The sequence below is a fragment of the Calidris pugnax genome, unplaced genomic scaffold (genome assembly GCF_001431845.1).
Source record: "Calidris pugnax isolate Ruff unplaced genomic scaffold, ASM143184v1 scaffold9, whole genome shotgun sequence".
Lineage (NCBI taxonomy): Eukaryota > Metazoa > Chordata > Aves > Charadriiformes > Scolopacidae > Calidris > Calidris pugnax.
The window spans coordinates 4,882,304-4,900,917 of NW_015090778.1; the positions used below are offsets into that span (position 1 = coordinate 4,882,304).

At 45.7% G+C, this 18,614-nt stretch overlaps 1 protein-coding gene across 2 annotated transcripts; it reads right to left on the reverse strand.

The window, feature by feature from the left end:
* Positions 1-10: 10 nt before the first annotated feature.
* On the reverse strand, positions 11-18,590 carry GGA3 (golgi-associated, gamma adaptin ear containing, ARF binding protein 3). Of its 2 annotated transcripts, none has more exons than XM_014950347.1 (17): positions 18,526-18,590; positions 12,947-13,031; positions 12,108-12,183; positions 11,495-11,593; positions 10,478-10,601; positions 9,404-9,507; positions 8,871-8,951; positions 7,779-7,916; positions 7,025-7,106; positions 6,411-6,527; positions 5,028-5,291; positions 4,317-4,384; positions 3,592-3,914; positions 2,818-3,083; positions 2,467-2,636; positions 1,606-1,716; positions 11-438 (listed from the first exon to the last, which is right to left on the reverse strand). In XM_014950347.1, the coding sequence occupies exons 1-17, from the start codon at positions 18,563-18,565 to the stop codon at positions 328-330; spliced, it is 2,259 nt and encodes a 752-aa protein (XP_014805833.1). In that variant the 5' UTR covers positions 18,566-18,590; the 3' UTR covers positions 11-327. The 2 variants fall into 2 exon arrangements, with proteins under 2 accessions (XP_014805833.1, XP_014805842.1); XM_014950356.1 differs by having other exon boundaries at positions 12,947-13,006; positions 18,526-18,563.
* Positions 18,591-18,614: the final 24 nt, after the last annotated feature.

Here is an 18,614-nt window from a genome sequence, read left to right on the forward strand (position 1 = left end):
CCCCCCCCCCCCCTAAAATACAATAACTTCAAGTTTAATAGAGTGGAAGATAAGAACCAGATTCACCCCGAGGTCAAGATAAAAGCAGGCGGCGCTGCCTGTGGCTGGCTGCCCGCTCAGTTCATGCTTGGCAGAAATGTCCCAGGACCCCTTCCAGGTGGGGCAAAACATTCTGGACTAAAGCTACAAGCGGAGTGGTCAGGACATGTAAACAAAGCTGAACGTCACCAGTGGATAGCGTGTGCGTCCCTCCCCACCTCACATTCATCCCAGTCCCGCGGGATCCTTCCCTGGTCCTGTCACACAGTCTCTGGCAGTGTCCTGAGGTCATAGGTTCCCCCACTGCTCTACCGGGGGAAACTGATCCACTTCGCCAACCTCTGTACTGGGCTGGTCTCCCAGGGTGAAGGTCAGTCTGTATCTCAGCCTCACTTTCTCCTGCAGGGAAGACAAAACCCAAGAGCAACATGAGAACAGCTCCTGAACAAAACACCTCCCTGTTACAGCTCTGCAGAGCACACAGGCCTCCTGTTGCACATAGGAGGGGGGAAGTTCATGGAGTAGTTCAGCTATTTAGCAAACCCGAGTTATTTACCTTACAGTTTTTATACCACAAAAGCTGTATTGCTTAGCAAGGAACAGCAGGAGAAAAGCAGGAATGCCCTGTGATAACAGTTGGCACATCTGTGGCCAGCACCCACTGCTCAGCTGCTCTCCAGTGAGCCTGAGAATGCTGCTGGAATAGTTCCACATGTTCAAAATTAAATTCCTCCTCTCATGGAGGAAGATAAAACAGTTCCTGCTCCGCAAAATTCCTAGTAAAACGGTAAGCAGGAGATAGAACCAGTGAGGGGATCTCCATGTACCTCACAAAGTCTTTCAACTATCCACCAAACCCCTCTGACGTTTATCCTTTTGGATCTCAAAGCTTTCCGCTGATACTTTAAGGACCCTTTTGCTGTAATTCTCAAGTAGTAACATCTAGACTTGTCAAATAATTAGGAACTGCTTCAGCATACAGCTTTGAGCTTTATGGAGCTGGCTACTTCAATGAGTAACAACAGCTACTCAGGTGCTCCCAGCACCATCAGCAGCAAAGAAAGCATTATTCACATTGTTTCACCAGCCACAGGTACATCCCTAAAGAATAATGGAACAGACATAATCTAAAATCTGTCTGTTGGTCCAGGTCTGTCAGGCTACAGCCTCAACACAGCAAAAGTATTTCCACAGCACCAGCTAATTTGACAACAATCTAATTATCACTGAAGCCAGGCACTTCCCGTGCACGAGGGAGTCAGGCAAACTCCCGATACAGCTCTGATCACTGCCCCTTAAAGCTGAGCCTTATCCGACTGTCGCTGGGAGAAACGTACAGGTCCTGCTCATGCTTTTCTTGCTGACGGTCTGTTGGAGAAGAGACTGTGAACAGGCTCCCTCTAGCCCTGAACTGAAACACCAACATTGTGCAGTAACCACCTCTGGAGGGCACATTAGGAATAAACAGCTTTATCTGCTCAAACGGTTGGTCCAGCTCCCCTGCAGAATTCAGCTCACATCAAACGTGTCTGACAAGGACGGGATAAACCCCCCCGTCCCTCTCACCTTCGTAGGATTTGCCAGAAGCATGACTTGGGTGATGGCAGCAGGTGGCTGGATGGGATTGAATGGAGACAGCTCTGTGCCAGAGGGTGGTTGTAACTTCACTTTCATGGACTGCAAATGAAAAACAAAGTGGAACCTCATGGATTGTCTCCTATTGTGGGGACAACGAAAGCTGCACGCACAGGCTGGGGAGACAACAGCACACATCCAAACTGGGGGGATCAATCCACACACCAGGATGAGGAAACAAGAGCCAGCCTGGCTTGTGCAATGTGATAGGAACAGGCAGACTGACAAGTCAGCCCAGGGTAAAAGCACTGCTCAGGTGAACATCAACACCACCTTCCTGAGTGCTCTTGTGCCAGAGGTTTTAAAGTGAACACCTTCAGGACAGCAGGCAGATCATAGCTGAGATTGGGCCAGTTTTCAAAACACAAAGCTGCCCATCCAAAATTATCTAGCTGCAGTAAGACTAGAATGGAACATATTGACAGATCTAGGATGCCTGTTAGAAATTCTGATTCTAAAGACCTCAAGGGTGGCTCTGTCCATGTAACCAGCCCTGCCATTTGTGCTGAGCCACCTTCATGAACAGACCCAGCTGGATTGATCTCGGATAGCAAGAAAAACAGAACACTAACTACCTGCAATAGCGTTCTATTTATCCTATTCAGTGTTTTCTGCCTCTGACAACCAGCTCTATGTTTTGGAAACAGGCAGAGCATGGCCTATAGACAGGCAGAACCAGAGCACAGCCTATAGGCAAGGCACAACCAGGCTGTCTCAAGTCCTTAAGTTCACGCCCAGCCTTCCCAAAATCCCAGTTTCACGTCGCCGAGGCTCTGAGCCACACGTCCCTACCTTGGGCACAGCAGCCTGCAGCACGATGTTCTTCACAGGAAGCGGTGCCGTGTTCAGCATGGAGACCACCACCACCAGCACATCCGACCTCCCCGGCGGGCACTCCCTGGCAAAGTGCAAGAGGATCCGGAAGCCGTTCTTGTCGTAGGCTGTCACTGGGAGGGCACTGCCTACCAGAGAGAGAGGGGACAGGAATGCAGGTTTATGCTGCAGAAGACACTCCGTAGCAGCATCAGGCAATCTGACTTTGTGTGGGACAGCTCATCCTTCCTCTCTACTTCATAAGCTTTGTCAAGAAGCTTTGCTTTTAAAAAGTGTTCAAGAGAGAGGTGGAAAACCTGAGATACTTACTGGGTTTAATGGATTCCAAGGGCACATGGACATTGGCCAAAGAAATTTCAGGTGCTTTCATGGGACTGCCTTGCTGCTGGAATGATGCCGGCTGGAAGAGAGGACTTCCCGAGCCAGCAGTGCAGGTGCTTGGGAAAGGAACCGGAGGGGCTCCAGGGGCAGTGGCTGGCAGCCCTGCAGGGGCTATTAACGGGGCAGAGGTGACAGCGGTTGGCAAAGTAACCCCAGGGAACACCGAGGGTGTCGCCATGCCTTGGGTGGCAGTCCTGGAACAGAGACAGAAAAATACAGGAAATTGAGCTGAAGGTGAAGCAGGTGTTTCACCACAAACCCAGAGATAACAGCAGATCATGAGGACAGAGCAGGGCCCCAGGGCCAGACTGGAGTCTCGTTATGGTCTCAGGTAAGGAGAGCTACTAGGGAAGCAGTGGTGGTGGGGTCAGGCATCACTTCTCTAAGTCAAGAAGAAAGCAGAGTCCCACCTTTGCCGAGGTGGGCAAAGGCCTCTGTACCTCAGCAGCCTGTTCAACTTTACACCCCACATTTGTACCGGGCAACAGAACAGCTCTGTTGTGCTCCACCCAGTAGTGCCTGCCTTCCCTTCCCAGAGCTGGGACCCTTGTATTACTTTGTCAACTGAAACTCTCTGAAAGGAAAAATCCCAGTCACACATTTCTACCAAACCAGAGAGCTGAGGGTCTGCCACTGAACCCGAAGCCCCAGCAAGCTCAGCTTTCTCACTGCAGCAAAGCAAAGCTCAGGACTTCTAGTTACCCTTTGGCTTCTTCAAGGAGTTGTCCCAATGCATCCATCTTGTGTGACATATTGCTCCCCACAGGTGAGCTGAAGTACCCAGGAGCAGCTGGAATAGTCTTAGGAGGCCCCGCAGGGGCAGCTGGTCCAGCAGAGAATACAAATGGTGCCGTGTTTGGTACTGGGATGCTGGGAGCAGTCTGAGAGGCTGTGAAAGCAGGAGGCAGCGTCACCGACGTTCCACACGTGGTCTGTGATGTGGGATGGAGAAGAGGGGTCCCTGCAGGGTTGCAAGCGCCAGTCACCGTCTTCGGATTAAAGAAATCCAGGTCCAACTGGTCGTTCTGAAAGAGAGGACAAGCAGATGCTCTCACTCACTGCTACCCCCTGTTGCAGAGATGGCACTGTTACAGAGGGAGATAGATTTACCGCAAAAACAGGTGCTGGGTGGCAAGCAGCAAACTCTGTGGCCTATGTCAGGGCTACATCTGATCTGTAATTTAAGCAAAGGAAGTGCTAACATCATGGGGGTCAGATGGGAAACTGAGAAAGCCAGGTTCAGGGATATCTACTCTGTTCAGACACAGCTATCCCAGATTACAGGGCTAAGCCAAACTTCCCCTCAGGAACTGAGAGGAACTGTCCCTCTGCCTGTATGTGTCATCACGTTTCTCCAAGGTGACAGAGTGTGTCCTGAGACCTCCCACAACCATTCCCTCCCCTTCCTCAGAGACCCTCCTTTGTACCTCAAACATGCTCCACTGGTTGTTTTCTGATGTCTCCTTTGCTGCTGTAGGGGCTGGGTCATTCAGGCCTGAAAGGAAAAATAACAAGCAGGTGACTGGAGGAGAAAGTGAGTCAGATGTCATCCCCTGGCAATTGTTTCAGTACCATCAAACTACTTGATTCAGCTCTGCCAGAGCCCAAGAACCTGATGAAAGACTGAAAAGAGCTGCAAGCCTATGATTAGGAAAAGACACTGACACAGGAGTAGGTGACAGCACCCCCTGCACACAGCTCTTCTAACCCTTCCTGATGTGCAGTGTCTTCTGCTGCTGAGACCCAGGCTCCACAGGCAGGCGTTCTGCAGGGTTCTGTAAGCAACCCCTCTAAGGCACCTTGCACTTTAGCACAGCCACAAAGTCAGGGGTGAAATACGTACAGAACTGCAGCTGGCATGTCCAGGCACCTGCAGGTACCAGACTGCAATTACACTCAAGTTATTTCACTTGCAGCCTACCCTGGGAAGATCTGAGTTTTTAATACTGACTCACTGACAAGGTCTTATATTCAGAATGATGCCAGGGAGTGTCCCCTGGACTTCTCTAGAAACCAAAGGCATCTCAGGCTCCTTTCAGGCATGCTGTGTGTGCAGCCAACCCTCACACTGAAGGAAGAAAGCAGTCTTTGTTAGGGATGGACTGAGTAGCCCTTTTCTGGGCCCCTCGGTGTCTTACCTAAGCACAGAAGCTCCTCATCCAGCAGGGAGAGGGAGTTGGTCGTGCTGCTCTGCTGAGTGGCTGCAGCTTCCACTTGGCCAGAGGAACCGCTCCGCAACTGGGCAAAGGTCTGGGGAGGAGGTGGGAGAATGGGGATTTCTGCTGGGGCTGCTGTGGGGGCTGGCGTCAGGGTGGTGGGTGGCACTGGAGGTGGCGGGGTGCTGGTGACGTCCAGTCCACCAAGGTCAATGAGGGTGTTGAGGTGACTTGTGGAGTTACTCCCTGCAGCGGACAGGAGAAGAGCACTACTAGGAAAGAAGGTAAAAGGCTCAGAGCAAACCCAACGTACAGCAGAAATTACAGAGAGATGGTTTAGATAACACAGATCCTCATTTAATCACGTGTTATGGCTCTTTGTAACAGAGGAAGCCCACGTACTTTCCACCTAACCCTTTGCTGCCCACAAGCTGCTTAAATCAACCCAGAGACTTTGGAAATTTCTATCTGAAAATCAACACCTGCTCCAACCACTGCTCTTTCCCCAGTGCTTCTTGTAGCAAAATTCTTAGTCTTTTCAAAATCCTTTCAGCTCAGGTGAGGCTTTGGGAGATCCTACAGAATTACAATAAACAAAGGCTACCAGAGAGCCAGAGACCTGAGGAAAATTCATAGTGTCTGGATCTAGAATTCCCTTCATATTCAAGACAGTCTTGTCTCAATAAGCTGCTGTCAGGCAGCATTACACATTCCTCTACTGCTCTCCATCCAGAAACGTGTAAGGGACTCCAAAATGGTACCTCTGCCACACACGTGTCCAGAGCTTTCAATGGTGAAACTGAAGTGTAAAGTGAGCGACTGGCCTAAATTCACAAATGCAATTGCTGGCAAAACCAGGACCCCTGGCCTGGCTCCCACTCTCTCTGGCACTTCAGGGCATGCTCTAGTGGCTGAGATTGTAGGGTTTTTTTAATGTGTATGTGTGGTTGGACTCGGTGACTCAGAGGTCCTTTCCAACCACAATAATTCTGTGATTCTATTGTCCTTTTGATAAAATCGTCCCCTTCTTACACATCACCATTAATAAACAGGACAAATGTGGGGAAGAAAATGTATGAGAACTTGCAGCCATACAAACTGTTCAGATGCAGGTTTGATACTGATGTTATCAAAAGTTTTAATAATATGGAACAGGCATTGGAAAATACAAAGCTGCATCACTGTTGCTCATGTCCAGAATTGTCTATCCCCTGCTCAGGAGCTGGCTTGTCCCCCTCTGATTCACAAGATGTCGGCTACAGGAACCCTCAATAGCCTACTTTACCCCAATTAATAGGAAATCCCATTGAAAAGACTCAGAATTGCAGGATTCAGAATTAAACAGTTGGCTTTCCAGGAACTCACCTTCCACCACAGACATCCCGGAGAGATCCACTTCACCATTGATCACTTGCCCTTCTATTATTTTTTTATAGGAATTTATCACACGGGATAAATTGTCACTGGCCTGCAGAATATCCCCTACATGCAAGAGAGACAAAAACGACCTCCAAGACTTTAGTATCTTTGCTCCCACCAACATCGAGAGTACTCAGTTATCAACCAAATAATCAGCAAGAAAAAACATAATTATTTGGCCATGAGGTCCATTAGTCTTTGCCATGCTTCTCTAAGCAGTACCCTGACCTTTCTAGGTCTGTGCACATTACAGTAACAATGAAAAAATGAGTCCAAAGCTTTGTTCCCCACAGCAACTCCCCTTCCCTTCCAAAGCAGCAGCTGTCCCCCATTATCACCCCCAGCCTCCCAAACCACCACCTCCACCTTCCTGTCAAGTCCTTGCCCGAATTTAAATGATAAGCATAAAGAAGCAAGGATCTTGTCTTTCATCTGCTTGCTCAAAGCGAAGCACATTCACAGTGAAGAGGCTTCTTTACAGCAGCCATTCCCTCGCTGAGCCCTTGCACAGCCACAGGTCACAAAAGCAATTAAAAAAGGAGAAATATAAATTCGTTTACCCAAACTGCTGTCATTATCCTCTGTCTCACTGGCCAGCTTGAATAACGTCCGTCTTTTGGTTTCACACCTTTCATAGAGCTCCTGGCAAGACAGATTAGCACAAAGGGTTTCATCAGCCAGGAGCCACTTTCAGCAATACCAGTCAGCCCAGAATGACTCCCCAGGCATGCATTGGGAAGCCCAGAATAGCAAAAGCAGTCTCCCTGTGCTGGACACGCCAGTGTGGCTGGACCAAGATCCCCTGTCCCTGCCTGTTACAGAGATGTGAAGCATTACGTTAGCCTGGGAGGCTAAACACCATCTGCACCTTCAACACAACATCTCTCAGTCCTTCCTCACATCAGCACTCAGGGCCAGCTCTAGCCCAAAAGAGATGTTCCTTTCTGGTATTACAGTACTCCCTAAAAGCCCAAGGAAAAGCAGAACTGTGCTGCAACCTCTACTTGGAGAGTCTGCAACCACACAGAAGAAAGGTGGCAAGAAGGAAATGTTTTGCAGAAAGAAGCCAGTTTCTTTAGCTTCCTACCATTATTTCAGGAGCTTGTTGTTAAACACAAGGAGGTTTAACCTTTTTAAATCAGATAAGGTGTTGCCTTCAAGGCCCTGGTGTCTGTTTTGATTTTTACCTTCTTGATGTTCTCCCAATCTTTTAACCCTAGCTCAAATTCTTTGTAATTCTCTGCAAAGCTCAAGTCTGTAAGAAGAAAAGACCGACCATGGGATTTCTGGGAAGAAGGAGCAGCTCAGACCCACCTTCATGAGCTCTCTATCGGCCTCTGATGAGTCCTCTTTGCTGTAATGAACCAACATCTCATTCAGCAGCTTCACATTGTTATTTACTTCCTCCAGTGTGTGCATGCGTTTCGTCACTTTTTGAATCCGAGCCTCATCCTACAGGGGGTAAAACACAGACATAAAAAGTGAGCTTCCCTGTAAAGGTCCACGGTATCACAACAGCAGGTGTTATCTGTAAATCATGTCAAATAGTGTCTATTTAAAGTTAAGCTAGAAAAAACCCCCAACAAATTCTCATTCATGTGAAGTTGTGCTTATTTTATTATCTTTTCACCGCCATTCTGAAGTGATACAACCTCCTGCATTTCTGAAAAGTCTCATTAAATAGTCTTTAATTTCCAACCTTTTCAGAAGATTATTTTTTTTTTTATCATTTGGTGCTATTTTAAGAAAAAAAATGTCTCTGAAGCAAAACATTTACTAGTAACAACAAGCACTCTTTGGTAGAAAATGTCCACCCATCTCTGATTTGAGATTCCAACTAAAGGAAAGTCTGCCCTGGGGACAGGAGAAGGTTGAATGGAAACATTGCAGCAACCTATACATCTTCTTCAGTCTAGAAGTGACCCTATTTTTTGGCCAGAAACAGAGTGAGTCATTTCCTGGACTCCAGGGTTTCCAATGACTGCCATGGGTGGATGCATCACAGCTCTACAAACAGGAAGGTGCTTCCATGAAGCCTGCTTGTGAGAAGACCCCGTCCAATGACTCAGTCCTCATTGTCCAGGGTTGGTACTGCGATGGTCCCACCAAACCCTGACATGAAATACCATCTTGAGTGATGAGAATGTAGTTAATTACAATAAGGGGCATTCAATCCTTGCCCCAGAGACACCAAATGTAGACATTTTTGTGATACCAACATCTCCCAGTTGTGAGCTGGAGTCTAAGTCTTAACTAAGGAACGTACTAACACAATGCTCCCAGAGCCTCAAAAACCCAGGTGCTGCCACTCACATGATCCTAAAGCTCTTCACCATTTTGGAGTCAAATTGGTAAAACCTGGAAAGCAGACTGCTGACTGGGATCAATCCTACATGACTTTCTTACCTCTTTTACCATGGATTTTATAAGCTTGTTGGCCTCTTGTAAATCATCTGGGTTTTTGCTTTTCAGCAGTTTGGCTAGAAGCTGTAAGATGAGAAGATATTCAGAAAACAAATAAAGACCTTTTGGAGAGGTAAATGTAATCAACAATTTTCAATCAGTAAAAAAATCAGCAAAAGAAATGTAAGTGAACAATTGAGGAGAAGAGAGCCCATTATCAGAAAGCTTATCCTGCTTCCATAGTTACAGTGATTTCAGCTGGAATAATTTATGGTTTATTATTTCATGCGAGTTGCTGCCTTCTTGCTTCTACACAGGACATATCTGTGAAATCTCAGACACTTCTGACACTAGATAATTTTTCTTAACTTCGGGTTAGGTAGGGGGATAAAGTAATGAATTCTGTGAAAGTACACATCACCGGACCGAAAATAAAAGCCGAATTAGTATTGAGTATTGAGATTAGTAAGTAGTAGTAGTAGTAGCATTGAGTAATCACTCTTCATTAGTGATTACGATACAAGTCTTCACTGTACCTTGGATTTCTCCTCATCATCAAACACAGGGTTTTTGGGACGAGGCGGTGGAGAGGGAATCAGGGTTCTGTCTGCAGGAATCACAGGATCAAACATAACGATCCCTGAAAGCAGAAAGGGAACCCACAGGGGTTTGCACACACAGTCACACCAGACAGTGCACCCAGTTATTCACAGGCTGCTCTCAAAGCGAACACGCAGCCAACGTGTCCATCGATACCAGCACACTGTTCTCATGAACAATACAGGATCAAAATCACTGAGTCTCCTAGCTGGAAAAATAAAGAAAGTTTTCTTTGATAAATGCCAAAACCCCAGCAACAGCGTTTCCATGTCCATACTGCTCCTCTAGCAGCTCAGTATAATGAATAACTCTCCACTATTTGTCTTTCCCCCTTTCACATTGGCTGTTGAACCCCTAAGTGAAGTCTCAGAAAACCCAGCTTTGTGCAAGCTCATGGGCACGACATTTGTTTGTGGAAATGAGCTGAGCAGGAAAGCAGACAGCAATGCAAAACGGGGTGATGAGCAGACTCCCAACCACGAGTGGGGAAAGAGCCAAGCTTTCTGCTTATTCCATTCTCAAATCCCTGGATTTGTGCTCTATCTCAGGAGCTTTGCTGGAACCAATTTTTCTTGTGTCGGAGCCGCATGCTTCTAAGCTGAGCCTTTTTCACTGTGCCTGCACAGTAAAGTTTTATCAGTCAAACTAAAGGTACAACTGTAAAGTGATCTAGTTAGAAGAACACAAAAGGCTACATGGACGCTCTTATTTCACTTTAAATTAGATGTATTCAAATCTAATTAATAACTAGTTCCAGAAAACCTCAAAAAAGGCCCTGCAAACCAAAACTAAAGCATTTATAAGGTGTTTAACTAATCTAGTTAAAAGCCGATCTAAGCCAGCCCAAGGCACTTACATATAATGAGAAGCTTTTCAGGGAATTTCTCCCTTGTTCTATCTTCCCTCAGAACTTGCCTTGACCCCATGTAATTAGAAGATGTATATTTTGTGACATTCCTACTTAAAGCACAGGCTGGAGAGAATGCACAAACAAGCAGCTGACTTCCTACCTTGTCGCTTCAACATGTAGTAGGCATCCTTGATTTTGGATTCTTCTGGCAATGCCACCGTCCAGCTATACAGCAATTCAATGACTTTGGTCTTCACCTTCTCTGAGACCCGGTCTCCCAGGTACTGAGAGTGGGGAAAAGATGTCAGTTTTCCACGTTCCTCATTTCTTTTTAAGAATAAAGCCCAAACCCAGAGAATAGGCATTCAGTGATAGACACTAAAAGATGTATAATCCAAGTTCCAAGATGATCTAAGATATTAAGAGGAAAAAATTGTTCCTCAAATATATTTGAAATAAAGTAAAGAGAAGCTGTGATTATCTGCAGTAAAAGAAAAAGCAGCTATTCTGTTGGTTTCAGGATTTTGCTATTTAAAAATTACAGCAATAGGGATAACCACCCTCCCCAACCCCCATCTTATGAGAAAGAATCTTGGAATAGTTTGCTGCATCAATCATGCCTTGGGGTGCCTCTGTCTGTTTTTTGCCACATTAAACTGATCATGGATGTTGAGGGACCACGCCAGGCACTGTTAGCACAGCAAAACGGGACCAGACTGATGATTAGAACTCCATGGTGTGTTGCTAAGTCCCTTGTTTTCACCTCTGCATCACATCCCTCCTCCACTGATGCTGGGGTTTTGTTTGTTTTTTAAAAGGAATACAGCCCAAGCTTTAGAAGCCCTTGAAGGATTAGAACAGCACAGAGACTATATACTGGTAACTTTAGAAGCCCTTGAGTTATATGAAGGATTAGAACAGCACAGAGACTATATACTGGTAAATAAATACAAGGTAAATATGGTAAATAAATTTATGGTAAATAAATACAACTTACTGAGAAAAATAGTAAGCAGAGCATTAAAAAAAAACCCCATCCCTTAGCTAAAAAATGTTCTTGAGTATAGGCTAATAAATGCAACGAGCCAGACAGAGCACTGCAAACATTTTGGATGTTGCCTGTAGCTTACGGAGACCAAACAAAAAGTAAATACAGCCACGAGGCTCATGGACTAACCTTCGGAGACACAACTTTTATTAACTCGTTTAAAAAGCGAAACTTCCCTACTTCGTTATGAAATCTTCTGCCACAATTCTTCATACAAGCTTCCAGCACCTGCATTCAAGTAACAAAAACAGGGGCTGAAATGAACACCAAAACTCTTCAGTAACCTGCGTTCTGTTTACAAGGGAACTGAAGGACCCATGCCAGTAAGACACGGATTCCTGCTCTGTGAGACAGGCATGAACCTCCCATCTTTAGGGGTGACACATCAAAACAGGCTGGTTTCCCACCCTCAGCCACGTACACATGGGTCAGAGTTATCTCACCATTAGGTCTCACAACAATGAACACAAATCTTGACTGAAGATAATAAGTGAACGCAGCTAAAACTAAACCAGAGTTATTTCTGACTGCTCTATTGCTAATGAGCAATCTGGACATTTCAATTACGTCACCGGGCTCCTTCTTACCGTCCACTCCCTCCCAGCAACAGGGAATCAGGACATTCAACCCCAGAACCAGCCCCACTAACCCCACCGACACACATCATGCCCTTTTATGCTCTGCACAGATGATGTCAAATGGTGTATAGCTGGATTTAAGAGGAGGGGTAAGGACTACCTACTGTCAAGGCTTGGACCGCCTCCCATTCCTGCGGCGACTGGATTTTATGAGCCAGGAGTCTCACAGCTATCTGTGGCCTGAAACAAAGCAGGTCCCCATTATGAACAAAGCAGGTGAACACACTGAAGTATTTTCAAACTTGCACAGATTCTGCTGTTCAAACGAGATGTCTTTCACATAATTAAAAGGAAATGCCGTTTAGTACTTTTTATCTTTCCATCAACATACAAAGACTAAAAAGAAATGTTCAGGGCATCTTTGTAGGCCTGGGTGTTTGCACGTATGAAAGGAAGCGAGGGCTGGAAGTCTGAGCCAGCAGTTCCAGATTCCTGCTTGGGAGGGGCCAAACAACTCCCAGTACAGTCCCCAGCCCAGGAAATCACTTCATTTCTCTTGCATTAGTTTCCTTTTTCCAGAAGAAAACACTTATTCCTTAGCTTACAGGAATGCTGTGACCCAGGAGGTTTCCTCAGTTAAGAAATCCTTGTGAAGTTAAATCCTTGTGAAGATTTTAAAGACATGAAGCCCCATCAGACACTAAGAGTTATAACCCCATTTCACAGACTGAGTTTGGCCAGAGGAGAATCTTGCAGCTGCAGAAGCTGACATTAGAGGCAGATTCAGAATTTCCATTTTCCCAGTGCTCAGTCTGTGTATGAGCCACGCTGCCTTTCACAGAAGAGAAACCACACTTCACAGCATCTTATTTCTTTTGTAGCCAGATATTCATTGCGATATCAATACACATATAAAATAAAATATGGAATTTTGATAACAAAATTATATATTTTAAACTGTGAATGTTAATTTATTAAGTCTAGAATGGTTTGGGACACCCACCCTTCAAGTTCTTTGTTGATCTGGTCACAGAATCCGATGATGTATTCCCAGTCTTCTTGCCTGTTAGACGGGTTAGTGGCTTTATCTTTGGTAAGGGAAAGAGAACATATTACCAATCAAGCAAAAGAAACAGTATAAAAGGTCATGCATTTCCTAGAGAAAAGCATTTGATATTTGTTGCCAACTATAATGAAAGGAGAAAGAAGTTCACACATGGTATGGCTGTTCAGGGAAAAAAGGGTGTGTCCAAGCTGAGACATCCAAATATCCAGCAAGAATCACTGCTTTCCAAAAAAAAAAAAACCAAACACCAAGTGCCAAATCTCAAGTACTTAGAAAGACCATATTTCCATACTCTAAATGAGAGTACAAGATAAAATATTTGAGCTCATACAGTTTCCCTCTGCCTGAAATGTTATCTCTTTCTATTTGGCTATAACATTAAACTCCTTAAAGGCTAAACCCTCACATTTTCTACATGGGAAGTTATTTTTGTATTCCCTGGGAGTTTGGTAGAAGTAAGAGCTGGAACATCAGATGTTTAATATAAGTCATTTAACATTAACACTTGTTTTTAGAGTGCCAGCTGATTTGTTAGATGCCTTAGCATTTCTCCTGGGAATTATGCACTGAAATTTATTATTACACATTGAGATGTTCTTGGAAGTAATAAACACCATTGCCTGTAACCTGATCAGGAATTCCAATCCAGTATGCTCACACGGACAGGCCAATGCTCTACTGACTGGGCTATTTCAGGCTCCTGAAGGTACCAGGACCTCGCTTATTGTACTGATTAGTGAGGCTATCAGCATCTTTTCTTGTTATAAATGCATCTTCTCCTTGTATTCCACTTAACTCTGATGGAGCACTGAATTTTCAGTAAACCAGATTCCTGCTTTAACCTAATTTTCCAGCCAAGATGACTGGATGTGATGATTTTTCTTTCTTGTAAGGGAAGAACCAACACGTTGTAGCTACATATCTAAGGGCTGGCATTTAAGCAGCCTTCCTCAAAAATTTTAATACAATGGAAATAGACACAGAAAAGAAATTATTGCTTAGCCAGACAGTATAGAGCAGGGAAAGGAGGACAGGGTAAAGACCAGCACATATCCCTGTACTTTCATCACAGAGGGAAGCATAACAAAATATATACATACTACATAAGTGTAATTTTTAATCATGATAAAACATATCTTTACCTTTCCATGGGCAGATAAAACTGGCTGTTAAGTATCTACTCTGAAACATCACTTTCACAGTGCACCTTAGTCCTCCTATTGTAGTGTTCTAGAAGGTTTACTCTTATTTTCCTCCTCATGAAAAAAGAGTTGTAAAGCAATTTTGTGAATTGTTCCATGGATTACACCTGCAGAGGCGAATCTCTGTGCCCGCTGGTGACATTCATGGGACCCTTGATAAGCAAAAGTCCAGGGAGGGCTAACCATAGGATCACATCTTGTTGTACAAACTAAGCCACCAAGCTATTTTTTGAAGTCAAGAGATTCAAGGGAGGCTTAGTTTAAAACGCAGCTGCTGCAGAGCCAAGCAACTGTTCAAAACATGTGGCGCTTAAACCTTATTACCACACTCACAACTGCTGAACACCCTGGAAGCATCATGAAACCACAGACTCACAACAATCTAAAGCCTTTTCATGCAAGTCAAATGGTATTGTGCATGGTTCGGTGCTCCAAAGCACCTCTGCTGCTCTGCAGGTCTAGACGAAAGAAATGCGGTTCTTGGCTGGAGTTAATGGAATTTATGTAATAAATCCAGGAAGAGCACAAACAAGTAAGGACACTCAACTAAATGAACTCTTTGCTGGTTGCACATCCTGAAATTAGGAAAGAGATCTGGTACAAACAGCAAAATGTAACCAACATCTCCGTGTTCCAAGTGTTAATTTTCAAGTTGTTCTGAACATCTCCAAAGATTTCTTGGAATGACACTGGATTATTTCACACTCTCAGACTGGGTTCAGATTCATTGAAGTTTTTTGCACCAAAAGCTCTCACATAAAGGTAGTAAAGTCTCAGAAGGAGAGAGATTACTGAAGGGAAGTTATGATCCACATGAGGAAACTCCCTATTTCCAGCATTCATAAAATCTCCATTTGAAAGCCCAGTTCATAAAAGTTAATAAGCTTGACCAGAAGTCCTGCCCTGGCTCTGGAAATTGATGTGTTCTCATGACACAATGCACAGCGTGCATGGATACCTGAACTGATTTGGGTACCTATCTCAGTACAGCCACATGAACACAGCACCCCAGGTGAGCTAGCTTACCTTGCTTAACCTTTTCAGGACATCCCTACATGAAGCTGCACCATGTCTATGAAGGCATAACTTAAATTCCTCTATTTTTATGCAGAACACTTAAAAACGTGGGCAGGGAGCTCTTCTGCACTGCCTTATAAATATGCTTCAACCCTTCTATGAAAGGGTTTCTTCCAGGAAGAAGAGTTTGGTGCTCTGGAATATCAAATCCTTGGCTTCTTTGTTGAAACTGCCAACAAAAGCCCATTTGGCAGCGGATAGAAAGTTTGCTTTCAGAGACTCTTGTCCACCAGGCCCCATCCTGAAAATCCCATTTCACGTTGGCAACCAAGTGAATCCGAACGAGCAACCTGGGAACAAAATTCTCAGCGCTACCCCAGTCCTGCCACCACCTCTGCCTTAGCTTTCAGACACCACTGTGCTCAGGACATATGAACTTGCTTCATGCTTGGCCTAAGAGTCAGAGCCATCCAGCCCCCAGCTGCTCTGCTAAACCCCCAAACGCTAATGAGTCAACACTCAGATGCATCATTAGATATGAAACAAAGGTGCTTATTTTCTCTATAGAGAAAAAACATTGGAACGAAAAGAACCACAGACCATTAATTGACTAGTAATGAATGCTTGTATTTTCCTGGGTTTACTTCTATACTGAAATGAGACAAAAGCCATCCCAACAAAGGGTTTCCCCAGGTCATGCTTAGCATATGAATTGGAAATCCTCTGGCCCAAGCAGTGCAGTCTAACAGTGAGATTCTGTTTGTATCCCCGGGAGGAGAAGGAGAATGCTCATCCATGACAATACAAGGAAAAAAGAAATTAAGGCAACCATAAGATTTCATCTATCTGCATCTATTCCATGCCTGGACATTGCCTAAGCCTGACATGAGGGTGACACAATAAGCTTCCTTTTGGATGCAGTAGAAAAGGCAGCGCTACAGTCAAAGGATCCAGCTGCGTTTGTACAACTGACATTATTTTCTAAGCTCCTCTCCTATTTCAGCTAAGTGCAGAAGAAGAGCCCGCTGGCAGGGAGAGAACAGAAAGGATCACCTTCTCTCATCCCAGCTGCCTGAAATGAGGCAGGAGACATGAAGATGCTAGATCATCACTGGCTGAAGTGCAGATCTTGCTGCAGTATTAGGACACGAGGATGATGTTACTTCATGGGTCTATGACTCCACCTGATGACAGAGACAGGGCAGTGTGGAAGGCCACATATTACCGGTACAGAAAAAAAAACCAAAAAAACATTGGCAATAAGAAATTTTCCATCTTTCAGTGACTGAGAAGTTGGCTGTGCTGCTGAGCAATTCTGGCCCTTCCCTTTAGTAAGGGCACAGCAGGCACACACCCTCAAGGTTAGCATTAGCCATGGTGCAGCTTTGTGATGGTTACAAGAAAGAAAACCTCAGGAGGGCTGGTGAAAGCGCTGAGATGCCCCAGCCTTTGCACTCTGCCTGCCCGGTCCGCACGGCTCCGCCGGTAATTTCCGTACACCAACTGCTCTCTGCTCCCCTACTATGGGAGGAGCGATATAATCACACCAGCACAAATCACTGTAGCAGTGACCTGGCATAAATGCATCCTCTTAAACGAGGGAGCAACACTCAAGCCTTGAAAAATGTGTACACCTCTGCAATCAGGCTCACTGCAACACTTCTTACAGTGAGTAAGGCCTTTGCAATGCTAGCCTTTAGCATACGTCCTCCGGTGCAGAACATCCTACTGCTTGGCCAAGGGAAATAACTTCTCTCTTAACTTTAATTAAAAAATAACCCCACAAAACAAACAGCCAGGAAGCTTTCCGGGCTATACAACCTAAAATATCCTTCCTACTAGAGATATTTTCACACACAAACTGAACTTGGTGAGTCAGTCCTCCTCAGAGAAAGATGAAAAGGAAGGGATGTGGGTGTTTCTTCATGTGTCTCGCTGGCTACAATAAAAGATATTGACAAACTGTGGGAGTTCAGAGGAGGAGCAAAAATGGTAAGAGGACAGAAGGGATTGATCTAAAATGAGAAGAGCTGAAAACATCATTTAGCCAGTAACTCCTCTAACAGAGGATGATACCATCTATGTGTTTGAATCTTAAATAAAAATACAAAGAACAAGAATTATTTAATCTTGTTTATGGAAGGTAAGCCCAAAAGGGTAACATGTTTTGTACTCTAAGGTATGCAGGGTAATGACCATCTTCTGCTGTTGGCTGAGTACTTAGGAACTTCACTCGCTGCTATAACCAAACAAATAACTATTACAAAAAGAAGAAAATCTAGACAACGGGCTAGGGATGTGCAGGATAGCCTTCCGGGGCAGCAGCAGGAGCCCTCTGTGTGAAATATATGAAAAACAATTACTGTTATGACTGATTCATTCAAGAATCACCTCCTGATCTGCCAGTGCTGGGTTGGGAGCACAAGGTTCTGTACAGCCAACAGCCCAAAAGCCACCCGATTCACAGACAGACACACAACAAGGGGATACTCAGCAAAGTGTGGATAAACAAGCCAAGGGTTTTTTTTTGTTTATTTTTTCCCCCTGCCCCTAACATTAGAGATCCTGTGATTAAAAAATACCTTACCCTGACAAAGGATGTTTGAACATTCCAGTCTGTAGGGAACGGACAGCCATACCTCCTACCCTGAAACTGCTGCTAGGTGTAAAGCAGAATTTGCTTGAAAAGCACGCTTGTATAACACATTAATATAATTTATTTGTGAAATCCCTACAGTTCTGAGCCCCATGGACAGCACGAAGGCTGTACACTTTGCCAACCACCACCCAGGTGAGGGAAGAAGAGACAGCAGGAACAGACACACACACCATTATGGTAAAATAAATAAATAAAGCCACAGCCTTGCGGGTGCTCGAGCTACAAACCTGCCCGTTCCTCACACCTCCCGACGAGCAAACGGATGAGCGGCCCCAAGGGGCTGCCGTGCCCTGACCCCCACAGCTCCGCACCTCAACGCGGGCACCGGCCACCGGAGCTGAGGGGAGGCCTCAGCCCTTCCCCCCCCACCCCGGAGGTCTTTTCTCCCGGAGGACCATCCTCGGGGCGCTCACAGCCCCTCACGGACGGCACCGCCACGGCCCCGGCCCGCTCGGGAGCCGCCGCCTCACTGAGGGGAGCGGCAGGAGGAGGGGTGCCGTGAGGCGAGGGGGATAAGGGAGGGTGGGGGGGGCGCTGAGGCCGGAGGGAGCGGGGCCGGGGAAGGCTGAGGGACCCCCGGCCGGGGAAGGCTGAGGGGCTGAGGGACGGGTGAGGGGGGGGATGCCCAGGGTACTCACTCAGCCACGACTCCAGGCTCTCCCCTTCCGCCTCCGCCATGTTGCCGGCCCGCCCCGAGGCCACGCCCCGGCCGCGCGAGCGCCGTGAG